This window comes from Danio rerio, chromosome 7 (assembly GCF_052040795.2).
Source record: "Danio rerio strain M-AB ecotype USA chromosome 7, GRCz13ab, whole genome shotgun sequence".
In the NCBI taxonomy this organism is placed as follows: Eukaryota; Metazoa; Chordata; class Actinopteri; order Cypriniformes; family Danionidae; genus Danio; species Danio rerio.
This window is the reverse complement of record NC_141027.1, coordinates 7,646,192-7,659,884: the sequence shown is the minus strand read 5'-3', so window position 1 is coordinate 7,659,884 and position 13,693 is coordinate 7,646,192. Positions and strand designations below refer to the sequence as shown.

The 13,693-nt window shown below is 38.6% G+C and overlaps 2 protein-coding genes across 8 annotated transcripts in view; one reads left to right on the top strand and one right to left on the bottom strand.

Annotated features, from left to right (window-relative positions):
• Positions 1-13,693, top strand: part of intu (inturned planar cell polarity protein) — a 71,792-nt gene that overhangs the window by 45,094 nt on the left and 13,005 nt on the right. For all 7 annotated transcript variants that reach the window (XR_015494494.1, XR_015494495.1, XR_015494493.1 and 4 more), the window contains 4 exon segments: positions 1,741-1,959; positions 4,207-4,683; positions 10,036-10,130; positions 10,389-10,578. Coding sequence is in view for 3 of the 7 variants with exons in the window: in XM_087258515.1 (XP_087114641.1) it covers positions 1,741-1,959; positions 4,207-4,683; positions 10,036-10,130; positions 10,389-10,578 (981 nt within the window). In the remaining 4 variants the exon portion in view is untranslated.
• Positions 11,723-13,693, bottom strand: part of actn3b (actinin alpha 3b) — a 701,279-nt gene continuing 699,308 nt past the window's right edge. The window contains exon 15 of the transcript XR_015494579.1: positions 11,723-11,901. The gene's annotated coding sequence lies outside the window, so the exon portion shown is untranslated. The remainder of the gene's footprint in view (positions 11,902-13,693) is intronic.

Sequence of the window (13,693 nt, the reverse complement as noted above, 5' to 3'; positions counted from 1 at the left end):
AAAACAACAACAAAAGGTTCAAAAAACTTTCATGGGAACCGCATTAACATGCCACTAAATGTAGAAGTGTGAATGTTTTTTAAGGTGTTTTAAGATATACATGCTCAGATGCTGTCAATAAATATGTAAGTTGGCTTTTTTTGTATGATAATTCTTCATCAATAAACAAGAATAACCCGTAATGTGGCTCGTATTCAGTATAAAGTGACACTTTTAAGTACACTGCTTGTTACTTAAATTTCCCAAACAGTCATTTTTGGGCAGTATCGAATCGGTATCGTCGACACTCGCCTTCATTTTACTTGGTATCGGATCGGAAAGGAAATCAGTGGTATCGCACATCACTATTGAATCACTGGAATCACTATTATCAGAGGTGTAAAGAGTACCTGAAAACCATACTTGAGTAAAAGTACAGATACCTTACTGTAAAAATTACTCCATTACAAGTTACAAGTCACCAATTGCAATAAGACTTGAGTAAAATTATTAAAGTATCGGATTTTAAAAGAACTTCAGTATTTTACTCCTACATGTAGCTCAAAGAACACCAAGAAAGTTTTTTTTTTCTAAAATAGAAATTTAATTGAACACCTCAATGTTTTGAAAATGGCAGAACAAAATACATGAACAAAAAACTGAACAAAAAGTCTCAAACTCAAATGCTCAAAAAAGGCACAATTTTCAAAAAATAAAAAAGTAGTAAAACATAGTAAAAAAAATAAATTCAGAGGTGACTTTCATGTGATTCACCTCTCAGTCTCAAAGGGCGGTAATAATAATAGTAATACTTTTATTTTGTGTTGCTTTTCAATTGATTAGAATGTTTTCCCTGTATTAAAATTAAACAAAGAGGAGCAGTGGTATTTTTCAACTTAGTAAACTACATATAAATTCAATGAAAAATACATCACAAATAGTCATGTCATGTCGCAGTGGTTTTTGCCATATCAGTAACTGTATTAAATTCACTAAATTCACATTACATTAGCATTAAATAGACTCTTACTTCAATGTGTTTTCTCAATTTTGACGATAAATTCTTAAAAGGACTTATTTTCGTGGTTCGTGGCAAACAAAGTAGACACTGCATCCTGTAAGAGCCATTCTGCATATCGGCAAATGAAAACTTTTCTTTCAGATAAGGCCATGGATGGTCTAATTAAACACCTGGCAAGCTGCTAATTCAATCTCATAAATAGCATACAATACCTTCAGCACCCTGCAGATGGCGATAATCGCCTCGTACGCCCAACAAATTAGCTGTGGTGGATAAGGATGCCGACTTGTCGCGCACAATCACAATGTAACGAGTAACGGTAAGCGTCTGTTCAAATGTAGTGAAGTAAAGAGTACATATATTCAATCAGAAATGTAGTCAAGTACAGAGTAAAAGTTGCTTACATTTTTAATACTCAGTACAAGTACAAAGTAGCCAAAAAATACTTAAGAAAAGTAACGAAGTCCATTTACTGAAGTACTTTACACCACTGACTATTTCACATCATATGTTGGTTTAGAAAATGTTGCAGTTATTAGAAATGAGTTATAAAAACTATTATGTTTAGAAATGTGTTGACATTTTTTTCTTTACATTAAACTGAAATTGGGAAAAAACAAACAGGGGAGCTAATAATTCTAACTTCAACTGTTATTCCACTATATTATTGCTCTTGTGGAACTAGATTATATAGATCTGTATTCACACTGCACTCTCTAAGACTGAGGTCTGTGTTTTAGGGATATCTGATTGCGAACCACCTGCCGAAAGAGGATCTGCTGGACGTGTGTCTGTACTGTCAGCACTACTGTCTGCTGCCGCTGGCGTCAGAGCAGCGCGTGGCTCAGCTGGTGGTGTGGAGAGAAGTGTTTCCTCAGCGCCGAGAGACCAGAAACAGCACTGCACACCCAGGATACTGCCAGCCGCACGCTCGACACTTCCTACTCATAGTAGGCCTGGTGAGAGAGTGCTGTCTTATAGAGAATGCAAATGTGTCATAATAGCGCAAAGCATTCTGGGTATTTATGACAAGGGAGCCTGGTTTCCATTGATCTCTATAGACTGATTTCACGCAGCCGCCATTTTCAAAAGCGAAATCGAGGCTGCGGTGGGAGGAAACCTGGAAGTATCATTGGGAATGTTATGTAAATGGCTATGTATCTTATCAGCGAAGAGAAAGTGACACAAATTTATAATTTCTCCGCCTTCCGGGTGACCCGAAGGTCCGTTCTGAATGAATGGTGAATGTAAAAAGGGATATCAGAGCTCATTTTCAGCTAAGTTAAGGGAAATGGCACTAGTTAGCTAACGTTTTCTTTCCCAAACACACGTTTTAGATGCCATTAATCAAACTCAAGTTAATGAACTGATTCTTTCACTATATTAGACTCGTCACAATACTGAATTAAAAGAAAACCCGGCAATTTCTCGCTAACATTTAAGGCACTGTTGATGGCTTTCTTAAAACAGCACTGATTGCCATTGTGTTCACGTGTTCAACAGAAATGCTTGTGATTGGCCGAGAAGATCATCAGTTCACCCACCGCTGTATACTGAGCACAAACACAGACGAGCCGAGCGATCTGCTTGATGACTCGACTGATCTTGACGGCTGCTTCGCGCTCAAGTCCGTGTATCTGTGTTTGCACTGGGTGAAGAGCGATAAACTGAGTGCAAACCAAACACAGATACACGGAGACTGAAGCCGTGAAGATCAGTCGAGTCATCCGCGCTCAGCAGCGCTTCCATGTTAGCGGGTAAAACTTTAGTACCAGGACAACACTAATACAGACAACACGAGGGTGTGCTACAGAGGACTGTCGTGTTTTATCACTCACCAGGTATCACTCACATAGGCTGAAGCAGGGAAGCGTCCTCACGGTGTTTAACTAGTGCCCTGAGCTGAAGCCTAGTAGGACACTTAAGCGTATCACTGAGATTGTGATGTTGTTTGATGCTAAATTGCTTTTAATTGTTTAAAATAAACTTACTAAATAATATTAAAGTGATGTTTACACCATTTTCTGCATTTTGAAATCTCAGCAACAGCTGGAGGTTTGTAGTACACGGCATGCTGCTGCAATGTTTACAGTGCTCGTCCTATACTTCCGGGTTTCTTCCCACCGCAGCCTCGCTTTGGTTTTTTAAAATGGTGGCGGCGTGAAATAAGCGTATTGATTTACTGTTTCATATACACTCATCAGTAGCCCACACGGAATCTGCACGCGCAGAAATGTTTTTTTAAAAGATAGTGCTATAAAATGGTCGTCTTTTTCTGTTGTGATTTCCACTTGTTTAGACTGTGCGCTACTGCGTTTGTCCACAAACTGAGCTGTATACTGTGAATTCTACTACATCCTAAATGTATATACTTTTTTTTTTGAAGAAGAAGAAAATGTATGTAGGCTGCATGGGGGTGCAGTGGGTAGCACGTTCGCCTCACAGCAAGAAGGTCACTGATTCGAGCCTCGGCTGTGTCAGTTGGCATTTCTGTGTGGAGTTTGCATGTTCTCCCCGTGTTGGCGTGGGTTTCCTCCGGGTGCTCCGGTTCCTCCCACAGTCCAAACACATGCGCTGTAGGGGAATTGTGTAAGCTAAATTGTCCGTAGTGTATGAGTGTGAATGGATGTTTTCCAGAGATGGGTTGCAGCTGGAAGGGCATCCACTGCGTAAAACATATGCCGGATCAGTTGGCGGTTCATTCTGCTTCGGCGACCCCTGACTAATAAAGGGACTAAGCTGAAAAGAAATTGAATGAATGAATGAATGAAAATGTATGTACTTTTGAGTGTGTGACAGAAGAGTATGCAGGTTTTAGACAGACTACTTCCTCTTTAACCCTTGTGTGCTGTTGGGGGTGTTTTCATCCACTCTGGGGTGATTTTAAGTCTTAATTTGGCCACAACTTCCTCTGTGTTTCAGCAAATGAGATGATTTTGGTGATGAATCTTATTCTGACACATATTTTGGAAAATGCTTTAAAAGTTTTCAAAACTGACTACCCTTTCCTTATGTTGGTGGCTGTTTTTGCCCCATTTGCTTCCATTATAAGGACGTTTTTGATGGCAAAGCCATGACAGCATATAATCATGCATTCTTGATTGTTGGTAGTTGGGATAGATGTGTCATTTTTACTGTTTACTATGTGAAATTCACTTTATGTATCGTGTTATACCTATTGTTTCCGCTGGTTTGTGTGTTTGCAGAGGCACTTCATGCAGTGTGTGTTGCTGGAGGCGGGTGGCTGCGCCTCCTCTGCTGTGGGACGTCCCACTCCTGACTCTGTGTATGTGGATCAGGTGAAAGCCACGCTGCTTCAGCTGGAGAGTCTGGACGCCGGCATCGAGGAGCGCCTTTCGGCTCCGCCTACTCCCTGCCTCTCCTGCGCTGATTGGTTCCTGCCTGCTGGTGGGCGGAGCCAGCAGGACACCATCGGCAGCTCCCCGATCCTCAACAGGCTGACGGCAGCCATTAAACCCCCGTCGCCAGGCGGAATAGGGCGGAGTCTGTTTGGGGAGGCGGGGACAGTGGGTATAAGAGGACGCAGAGCGAGTCCTCAGAGGAGTCAGTCTGATAGTGGCAGCGAGGGTCATGCTGACGGGACGCCTGCTAGTGTAGCCCGCAGAGACTCGCTGGGGTCCGGAGGGTCCGATGGCAGCTTGGGCAGCGCTGGGTTTCTCAAGGTGATTTTCTGCTGTCTTTTATTGTTTAGGACTCGCTGTTTCACTAATATTAAAGCAATCAGACTCTATATCAAAAGCATAAAATAATACATTTACAATATGGATAAATAAAAAGAAATACTTCGTAAATAGTCTATGACTTATGGTGATGCTGATAATTTTGATTTATTAGTATTTTATTTCTTAATATTATATATATTATTTAATAATTCATTATTACTATCTTTCGTATTATCTCCTATTATTTCTATAATGTAAGTATTGACATTTTCATTCTTTTAAACAAATATTTCCCAAGGGCTGTTCGGCAGTTTTGGGTTTCTCAAGTTGTTTTTCTGATGTCGTTTATTGTTCATGACTTGCAGTTTGACTAATATTGAAGCAGTCAGACTCTATATTTACATCTCAAAATCATCCAAAGGATAAATAATACATTTATAATATGCATAAATAAAAAGAAATAACATGTAAATGGTCAAAAATTCATGATAATGCTGATAATTTTAATTTATTGTTATTTTATTTCTTAATATTATGTATATTTTCTCATATTTAAATATTGCTATCTTTATTATTTCTTATTATCTCTATAATGTTATTGTTGACATTTTTCTTTTTTTAAATATTCCCCAAGGGCTTTTCGGCAGTTTTGGGTTTCCCAAGTTGTTTTTCTGATGTCGTTTATTGTTCATGACTGGTAGTTTGACTAATATTGAAACAGTCAGACTCTATATTTACATCTCAAAATCGTCCAGAAGATAAATAATACATTTGTAATACTGATAAAAAAATTAAATATATATAACTTGAATAGTAAATAACTTTTGAAAATGCAGAAAAAACAACATTATTTATAGAACATATTAGAATATGTAAAGTTTGTAAAAATGTATACACACTATATCCATTAATAATCCATTAATTTTACGTATAGTAGTTTATATGTAAATATTGTTATAATTTATTTGTACTTTTTATTTTTAATGTTTTTTATTGAATTATTCTCTTCAAGGTGGCATTTATAATGCTTCAAAAACTCTTCTTCACGAACTGGATGTTATTTAACATGCAGCAATTCATTTTGTTACTGGTGCACCATTCAATACTCATCACTGTCAACTGTATATTTCACTGAATTGGCCTTCTCTTCAATCTAGGGATGGGAAGATTCATCGATATGTATCGATACGCGGTCATGCGAGTGCATCGGTAGAGCAGCAGAGGATGAATGAAATTTTGGAAGCAAATCGAGATGCATCGGTTTTTGCGAGATGCATTGGTTTTTCCAAGATACAACTTATATTTTTAATATAGAATGTATTTTTTATTTATTAACAAGTGTTGTCAACCTGTTTTTGGCGCATAATTTAATCGACCTACATAAAGTATGCATTAGCAACGGATTTGCGGATGTGTACACTTACACTACAACTCAGTGTATCAGGTGTGCGGATGAAGCTAGTGGAGCGCCCTCAGAAAGCGCGAGAAGCAAAACAAACATTTTATTCCCCACTGAGTTTTAAATCTAAAGTATGGCAACATTATGGATTCTGCAAAAAAGATGGACGACTTGACAGGACAGATGCAATTTGCAAAATGTGCCGCGCATCTGTAAAATACACGGGCAGTACGACTAATCTGAAATCTCACTTGAAGCGGCGACACGGTGTTGTTGTGGAAGCATCTTCCAGTGGTCCTGCATCCCTGGCTTTCGCACTGCTTCAACTGTAGCTAACAGCTCCAAAAGTGGTGAGCATTGAAAGCTCGATCTACGCCAATAACGAATGCTATTGCATTGTTCATCTGCAAAGATATTCAGCCTAGTGTCACGGAGAACGAAGGTTTTAAACACCTCCTCCTGTTAATTTTTATTTATTTTTATTTTTATTAGCCTGTTGTTTACAGTGATAGTGATGTTTCAAAGCAGCATAACACTGCTAGTTCACGACCTTAAGTTTTGAATATTCAGTGGAAAATATATCTTTGTAAAACTTGTTTTCATAGTTGAAAAGTTAAATCACAATTCTTGTTGTGCAATGGTAAACCTTTATGTTGAAAGAGTGCAAATATATACATTTATAATATATATTGCACTTATACATTCTGCTTATCTTGAAAATACTTAAATAATATGTGCTATATGTTCTAAAATGGCCCTCTACTGACACTAAACTAAACTGACACTCTGGCTCTGAGAGAAAATCCAGTTTGTAAAAAAAAGTCTTGGTTTTGCTTGGTTAATAAATAATCAAACTCGTTCAATGGCACAGCATCCTCTTTCACATCATCTCATAAACTTGATCTAATTAGTTAGTGCTGAATTATCGCATTGTATCGTGATATGGGTGTAAATCGTATTGTGTTGCATCGCAATATGTCACAAATGTATCGCTAATATTTTGGATCGTATTCTTTGTATCGAGATGCTAATCGGATCGGCATTATAGCTTAGATGCCCAACCCTAATTCAATCACGTCGACAAATTCATTGGTTTCTGTTCATTTACAAAACTCTTATTAGAAAAACTCCACTATATTTACTGTCACTTCTTAACATTCAGGAAACATGCCAAAATCTGCGCTCTAGTAATTTTATTAACCTTTGCATACCCAAAGTTCGCACTTCATTTGGTCGCTACTCTTTTCAGTTTTCTGCTGCTGATGCTTGGAATCATCTGCAGCAGACCTTAAAGCTCAGCACTTTCATTCCGCTATCATCTTTTAAAAATTCTATTCAGTCAATAGTTCAAGATCACTTTGCCTGTTTTTAGTTTTTTTGTTGGTTTTATATGTTATTATCTGCATTTGTAAAATTGTTATTGTATTGTGTCCCTAGTGCTTTGTACTGCATCTGCTTTTCATGTTGCCTCTTGGCCAGGTCGTCATTGTAAATGAGAACTGGTTCTCGATTGACTTACCTGGTTAAATAAATATTATTATTATAAGATGTAAAAAAAGTTAAATATTTATTACAATTTTATATAACTGCTTTCTTATTGTATGTAGTTTCAAATGAAATATTACTGCAATCATCGTTGCTTTTGTTACTTTTGCCATTAATAATAATATTAATAATAAAAATAATAATTAATATTAGAATGATTTCTGAAGGATCATGTGACTGAAGACTGGAGGAAGGATGCTGAAAATTCATCTTTAAAATCACTGGAATAAATCATTAAACTAAATGATAAACTACTTTTGAACAGATTTTGTAGTGCAATAACATTTCACAATTTTACAATGTGTGCTGTATTTTTGTTTAAAGGGCACCTATGATGAAAATCATCTTTTGTAAGCTGTTTGGACAGAACTGTGTATAGGTATAGTGTGTCCACAGCCATATTGGGCTGATAGAAAGACAATAAGTCTTTTTTTATTATTTTTTTTTTATTTCCTGACGTTCCCTCCCAATTTGAGTCCCACCGCAACGTCATGTAGAAGTGCAGTTTCCCTGGCCACCAAATTGATTGACAGCCACAAATTAACATGTCTCCGTAGTAATGCATGTTATCATATCAACAAGACAGGACATGCGCAAAGCAACCAGGATTAAAAGATCTGTTCAGCTCGGTGTAATCATCGATCATCATCAAATGTGATGAAGAATGAGCTTAAAACGTTTTTTTAAACGGTGCATGTTTGTAATAAAGATAGTAAAATAGCTTCGTAATTCATCACCACAGCCGCATGTCAGTTACAATTATAAAAGAAGACGTTTTAATCCCGGTTTGCAGACTTAAAGGGCCATGACACCCCCCACTTTCGGTTAAAGTCTACTTCAGAATTTTTTTAAAAGATGCATGATTAATGGTAGTGGAGCTCCGCGAGCATCGGGCAGGAGTGGGCGTGGCCAGCAGGGGAGAAGGGGAGCGAACGAAGCTAGCTCACAAAATGAGACAAACCGTGAGGAGACGCATGAGTTTATAGTTTACAAAGTTAAAATGCAAAGAAATAAATAGTGATTTAATGCCCTGCTACATTTGTTTTTTCGTAATTTCATATACACATAACCACAATTTATATAATTATAAAGATAAGTGTGTTCATGTAAACACTATAAATGAGGACTTCTCCCTCAATCCCCGTATCCAGCAGACTCAGTGCAGCAGGTCTCCTGACCTGTCTATTTTAACCGTTAGCCCTGCTGGTAATCTGGAGGATTTAGGCAAACACAGCAGCACAGTGATGTGTCTAAATGTGAACGAACTCCTGATAAAAGACAGCGTCCGCCATTCTCTAATTCTTGTGCTGCTCTCCCGACAAAAATGCTAGCAGCACACACACAGCTTTGCTGTATGATCGGCCCTGACAAGATCGCGCGGGAAAACATGCAACAAACCGCGTGGATCATGGAAACAAACACATATGAGCCTTCATGAACGGCTAAATACTGTGTGCCCGTGCCGTGGGTCCGTGACGTGTCTCACAGCTCGGGCTTGACTCAGACTCTGGCAGGTCTGGCAGGTCTGATGAATAATTAAGCAGCCGGCTCTTCTCATAGGATAAAAAACTCCGCTATGAATAATAATGGGAAACCGACGCGTCATCATTGCACTTGCAGTACTGCACTACGTCGCCGATTTTGATCCCGCCCCAAAAATCATTTTAAACCCGGAAGCTGAAATTAGCTGACAAAAGTTCAAAATTATCCAGTTTTCCCCACAATTAAAGCTGACAGGTGCTAACATTGTCTTAACTGATCCTCAACACACACAAATCTGTTAACATATAAAAAAAAATGTTCTCCAGGGTGTCCTGAACCTTTAAATCAGGTTTATTTTGTACATTAACTTAACGATGTCCATACAGCAGTGGATATAACCTTTATAAGGACATGATAGGCTTAAATTAACTCCACAACAAATACATCAAATAAGCATTGGGAAAGTTCATACTGTAGTAATGGAGATCTGCTTTATTCTTGTTTGTCACTGTGCTGTTTATCTACATGGAGGTTATGGCTGTGAAACGCACGTGGAAACAGTCGTCGGGGAGAACCAGCTCATTAGCATTAAAGGCACAGGCAACAAAAACAGCTACAATCTTAAAACATCGCACATTTCCCAGATTTAAAAAGTTTTAATAAATAATCTGAAGGGTGCTTTGAGCTGAAACTTTACGAACACATTCTGGGGGCACAAAAGACTTATCTTAAACCTTTAACAGTGGTTAAATTTGGTGCCCTTTAAATAAACGAAGCCCTGGTGAGCAGGAGAAGCTTATTCAAAAACATTTTAAAAATCCTACTGACCCCAAACCTTTGACCGGTACTGTGTATATATAATTTTAATTTATTTGTTAATCTGTTTGCAGATTTAAATGTATTTCAGTTGTTTTGTGTTGTTGCAGATGCCCAGGTTAAAGCATCCGAACCCGTTTTATCTGGGCTCTCTGAGGAAGAGTCTGAGCGAGCGAGAGACGGAAGAGATGCAGAACGTCCTGCAGTGAGTCAAACTCTGACTACACACTCTATTACTACGCTACTGTGTGTGTGTGTGTGTGTGTGTGTGTGTGTGTGTGTGTGTGTGTGTGTGTGTGTGTGTGTGTGTGTGTGTGTGTGTGTGTGTGTCTGTGTGTGTCTGTGTGTGTGTGTTTATATTGTGGTGTGTGTTTGTATGTATGTTTATGCTGTTGTGCGTGTGCGTTTATACTGTTGTTTGTTTGTTTGTTTGTTTATGCTGTTGTGTGTGTGTGTGTGTCAGAGTGACGGCGGGTGCGGAGAACACACTCTTCCACTATGTGCTGATGGAGTCGGTGCAGGGCATCTTTATCGCTCCCACACACACAGAGATCCGTCATCTGAGCGGCTCCATCCACCCGCAGCTCATCCACAACTTCCAGCACTGCTGTCTGTCCATCCGCCAGGCCTTCCAGCAGAGCCTTCCCACACGGGTAACGACCCACAATCACACTTGCTGCCTGCCGATTCGCATACTGTCCATCCTAAATGGTATTCGAAAATAGAATCAGTCACTACCTGACAAAAATCTTGTTGTCTATTCACGTTTTAGGAACAACAAATTATAACTTCACTTCTAGTTGATCATTTAGTATCAGAAGTGGCTTATATGAAAGATGATTTAATCATACCTGTCAACCCTCCCGTTTTTCCTGGGATTCTCCCGTATTTTATTGTTCTATCCCGCTATCATCCCGTAAAGGTATTTTCCCGTATTTCTCCCATATTTTCAGTCTTTCTGTAAACAGCCGAGCCTACCTGTATGCATACCCATACCGCCGAACCACCAGGGGTCGCCCTTTAGTCTAAAACGTGAATCTTCTGCGCTTTCGATTTTTTGTTTGGGTATGAAAACACTTATAAATAAATATTAAAAACGGCGCGATTCCATTTCCTTTTAAATACAGGTGCCGTCGCCCATCCTAAACAATCCTTAAAACTGTCATATAATGGTGCGTGACTGTCAGCTGACGTGCTCCATAGTGATAAACAGTTACTGTTTCCCAAACGGATAGAAAGTCTGGCTTTTGGGTGCGTGTTTAAACAGACATATACACATAATTAATAATAATAACGTATAAGGATGTCGATCTTGGTGGGTTTTTTTTTTTCCAAACACAACTAATTTCGTCGTAAATGAGCATAAAAAGTTAGTAAAGCAGTCAAATGCTTTCATTATAACGTTAGATGTGTGCAGTTTTAAAGTGACACCTCATATTTAATGTAATAAAAAAAAATCTTAATAAATGAGAAATTAATTCGTTGGTCTTTAATCAGAATGTGTAAGTCATACAGTGGAGAAACGGCTAATGTGGTTGATAGCTTGATTCTATTTCATTATAAGAGCTATTAATTTTCATAAGCTGAACTGTTTGCTAATGTATTTGCTGCTAATGTATATATTTATTTTTCTTTTGTAAATATTGAAACATATTACTGCCCATTTAACTGTTTATTTACGATGAAACAGCTCCAAATGAACATATTTAGTAATTTAAGGATTTTTTTAAAGGGGGGGGGGTGCCTTATTATGGTGGGCATATCCCTTATTTTCACAGTCCAATGTTGACAGGTATGGATTTAATTAGGACAGTAAAGGCTGACTTTGCTTAGGCAAAAGTCTCGTCACTGAACAGAAATAATGTCCAGTATAGGATATAAAGTCATGCTGCAGTGGAAACAGGATGAATATTGTGTCTGACTCCATCATGAGCTTGGAGGACTGCATCCACACATCTCTGACATGACTCAAATCACTGATTAATAAAGTCATCTGGAATGGCAAAGAAAGCGTTCTCACAAGACTCCCAGAGTTCATCAAGACTCTTTGGATTTATCTTCACTGCCTCCTTCATCTTACCCCAGACATGCTTAATAATGTTCATGTCTGGTGACAGGGCTGGCCAATCCTGGAGCACCTTGACTTTCTTTGCTTTCAGGAGCTTTGATGTGGAGGCTGAAGTATGAGAAGGAGCGCTGTCCTGCTGGAGACTTTGCCCTCTCCTGTGGTTTGTACTGTAAACCCAAACCATGATTTTTCCTTCACCAAACTTGACTGATTTGTAAGAGAATCTTGGGTCCATGTGGGCTCCAGTAGGTCTTCTGCAGTATGTGTGATGACTGGGATGCAGATCAACAGATGATTCATCAGAGAAATCCACCTTCTGCCAAATGATCAACTAGAAGTCAAGTTGTTATTTGTTGCTCTTACAACTGCGAATCGATGACATGACTTTTATCGGGTAGTGCATGTCCCAAACCATAACATATTGGAAAGAGTACACCAACGGTTCCTGAATGGTCTACTATTTTCGGTAAAAAGTGTAGTAAAAGTAAAAGTGTAGAAGCGTCCATACTCTAACCGCTAATATTGCCCACAATACATTGCATGTTGGATGTGAATTCGATAAGAACTACAAACTTAGGGAATAAATGTAAATAAACTACAAACATGGCGGATGTGTGAGACCAACCGTCAAGTAGAGAGGCTTCGGTAAAGTTGTTCAAATGACTATTAATTAATATCTAGCCCACTGGAATATATTTAAATATCATTTTCCATGTTATATTTTATCTGCAACAATAATGTGGACTTATATAAAGACATGCTTGGAAACTTTTGAATGCATAATTATTGAAAGACTTGAGGAGATTTCTCTGCATAAAAGACCCCAGAATGGCAGATTAACCTACTGCTGAATCTACAATAAGATAGGAAACTAAATATGGAAGAAAAGTAGATAGGGTGGCATGGTGGCTCAGTGGTTAGCACTGTCAAGTCACAGCTGAAGGTCGCTGGTTCGAGTCCCGGCTGGGCCAGTTGGCGTTTCTGTGTGGAGTTTGCATGTTCTCCCTGTGTTGGCGTGGGTTTCCTCCGGGTGCTCCGGTTTCCCCCACAGTCCAAACACATGCGCTATTGACCTTATTCTAAAATGCGGAAGTGCGCCTGTTTTCGCGATTGTTTTAGAACTTCCAATTCAGTCGCCTATGGGAGACATGACTAGGAATCATAAACGGCAGAAAACGGTCAAACTACTTGCTCTACAAACAAATGTTTGCATGACTATACAGACCAAGTAGAATAATATAATGAGGAAATATCAGTTTGCAACATCAAACAGCAAAACGAGCAGTTTTTAATGTCTAAAAATGAATGGAAGTGAATGAGACCGGAAGTCTCGAACCAAGAAGATTCAAATGGCTGCCCCCGCTCGTCGGCGAAGAATAAGGTGAATAGGTGAACTGAATAAACTAAATTGGCCGTAGTGTATGAGTGTGTGTGTGAATGTGTTTGGGTGTTTCCCAGTAATAGGTTGCAGCTGGAAGGGCATCCGCTGTTTAAAACGCATGCTGGATAAGTTGATGGTTCATTCCACTGTGGTGACCACTGAAGAATAAAGAGACTAAGTTGAGGGAAAATGAATTAATAAATGAGTCAAATAATTACATTTCATAATTACTTTTCAGACAGCCAAATGTAAACCACTTATCAAGTTATTCATTATTTTTATGAATTATTCCTACTTAATTTTTGCTTATTATTAAAAT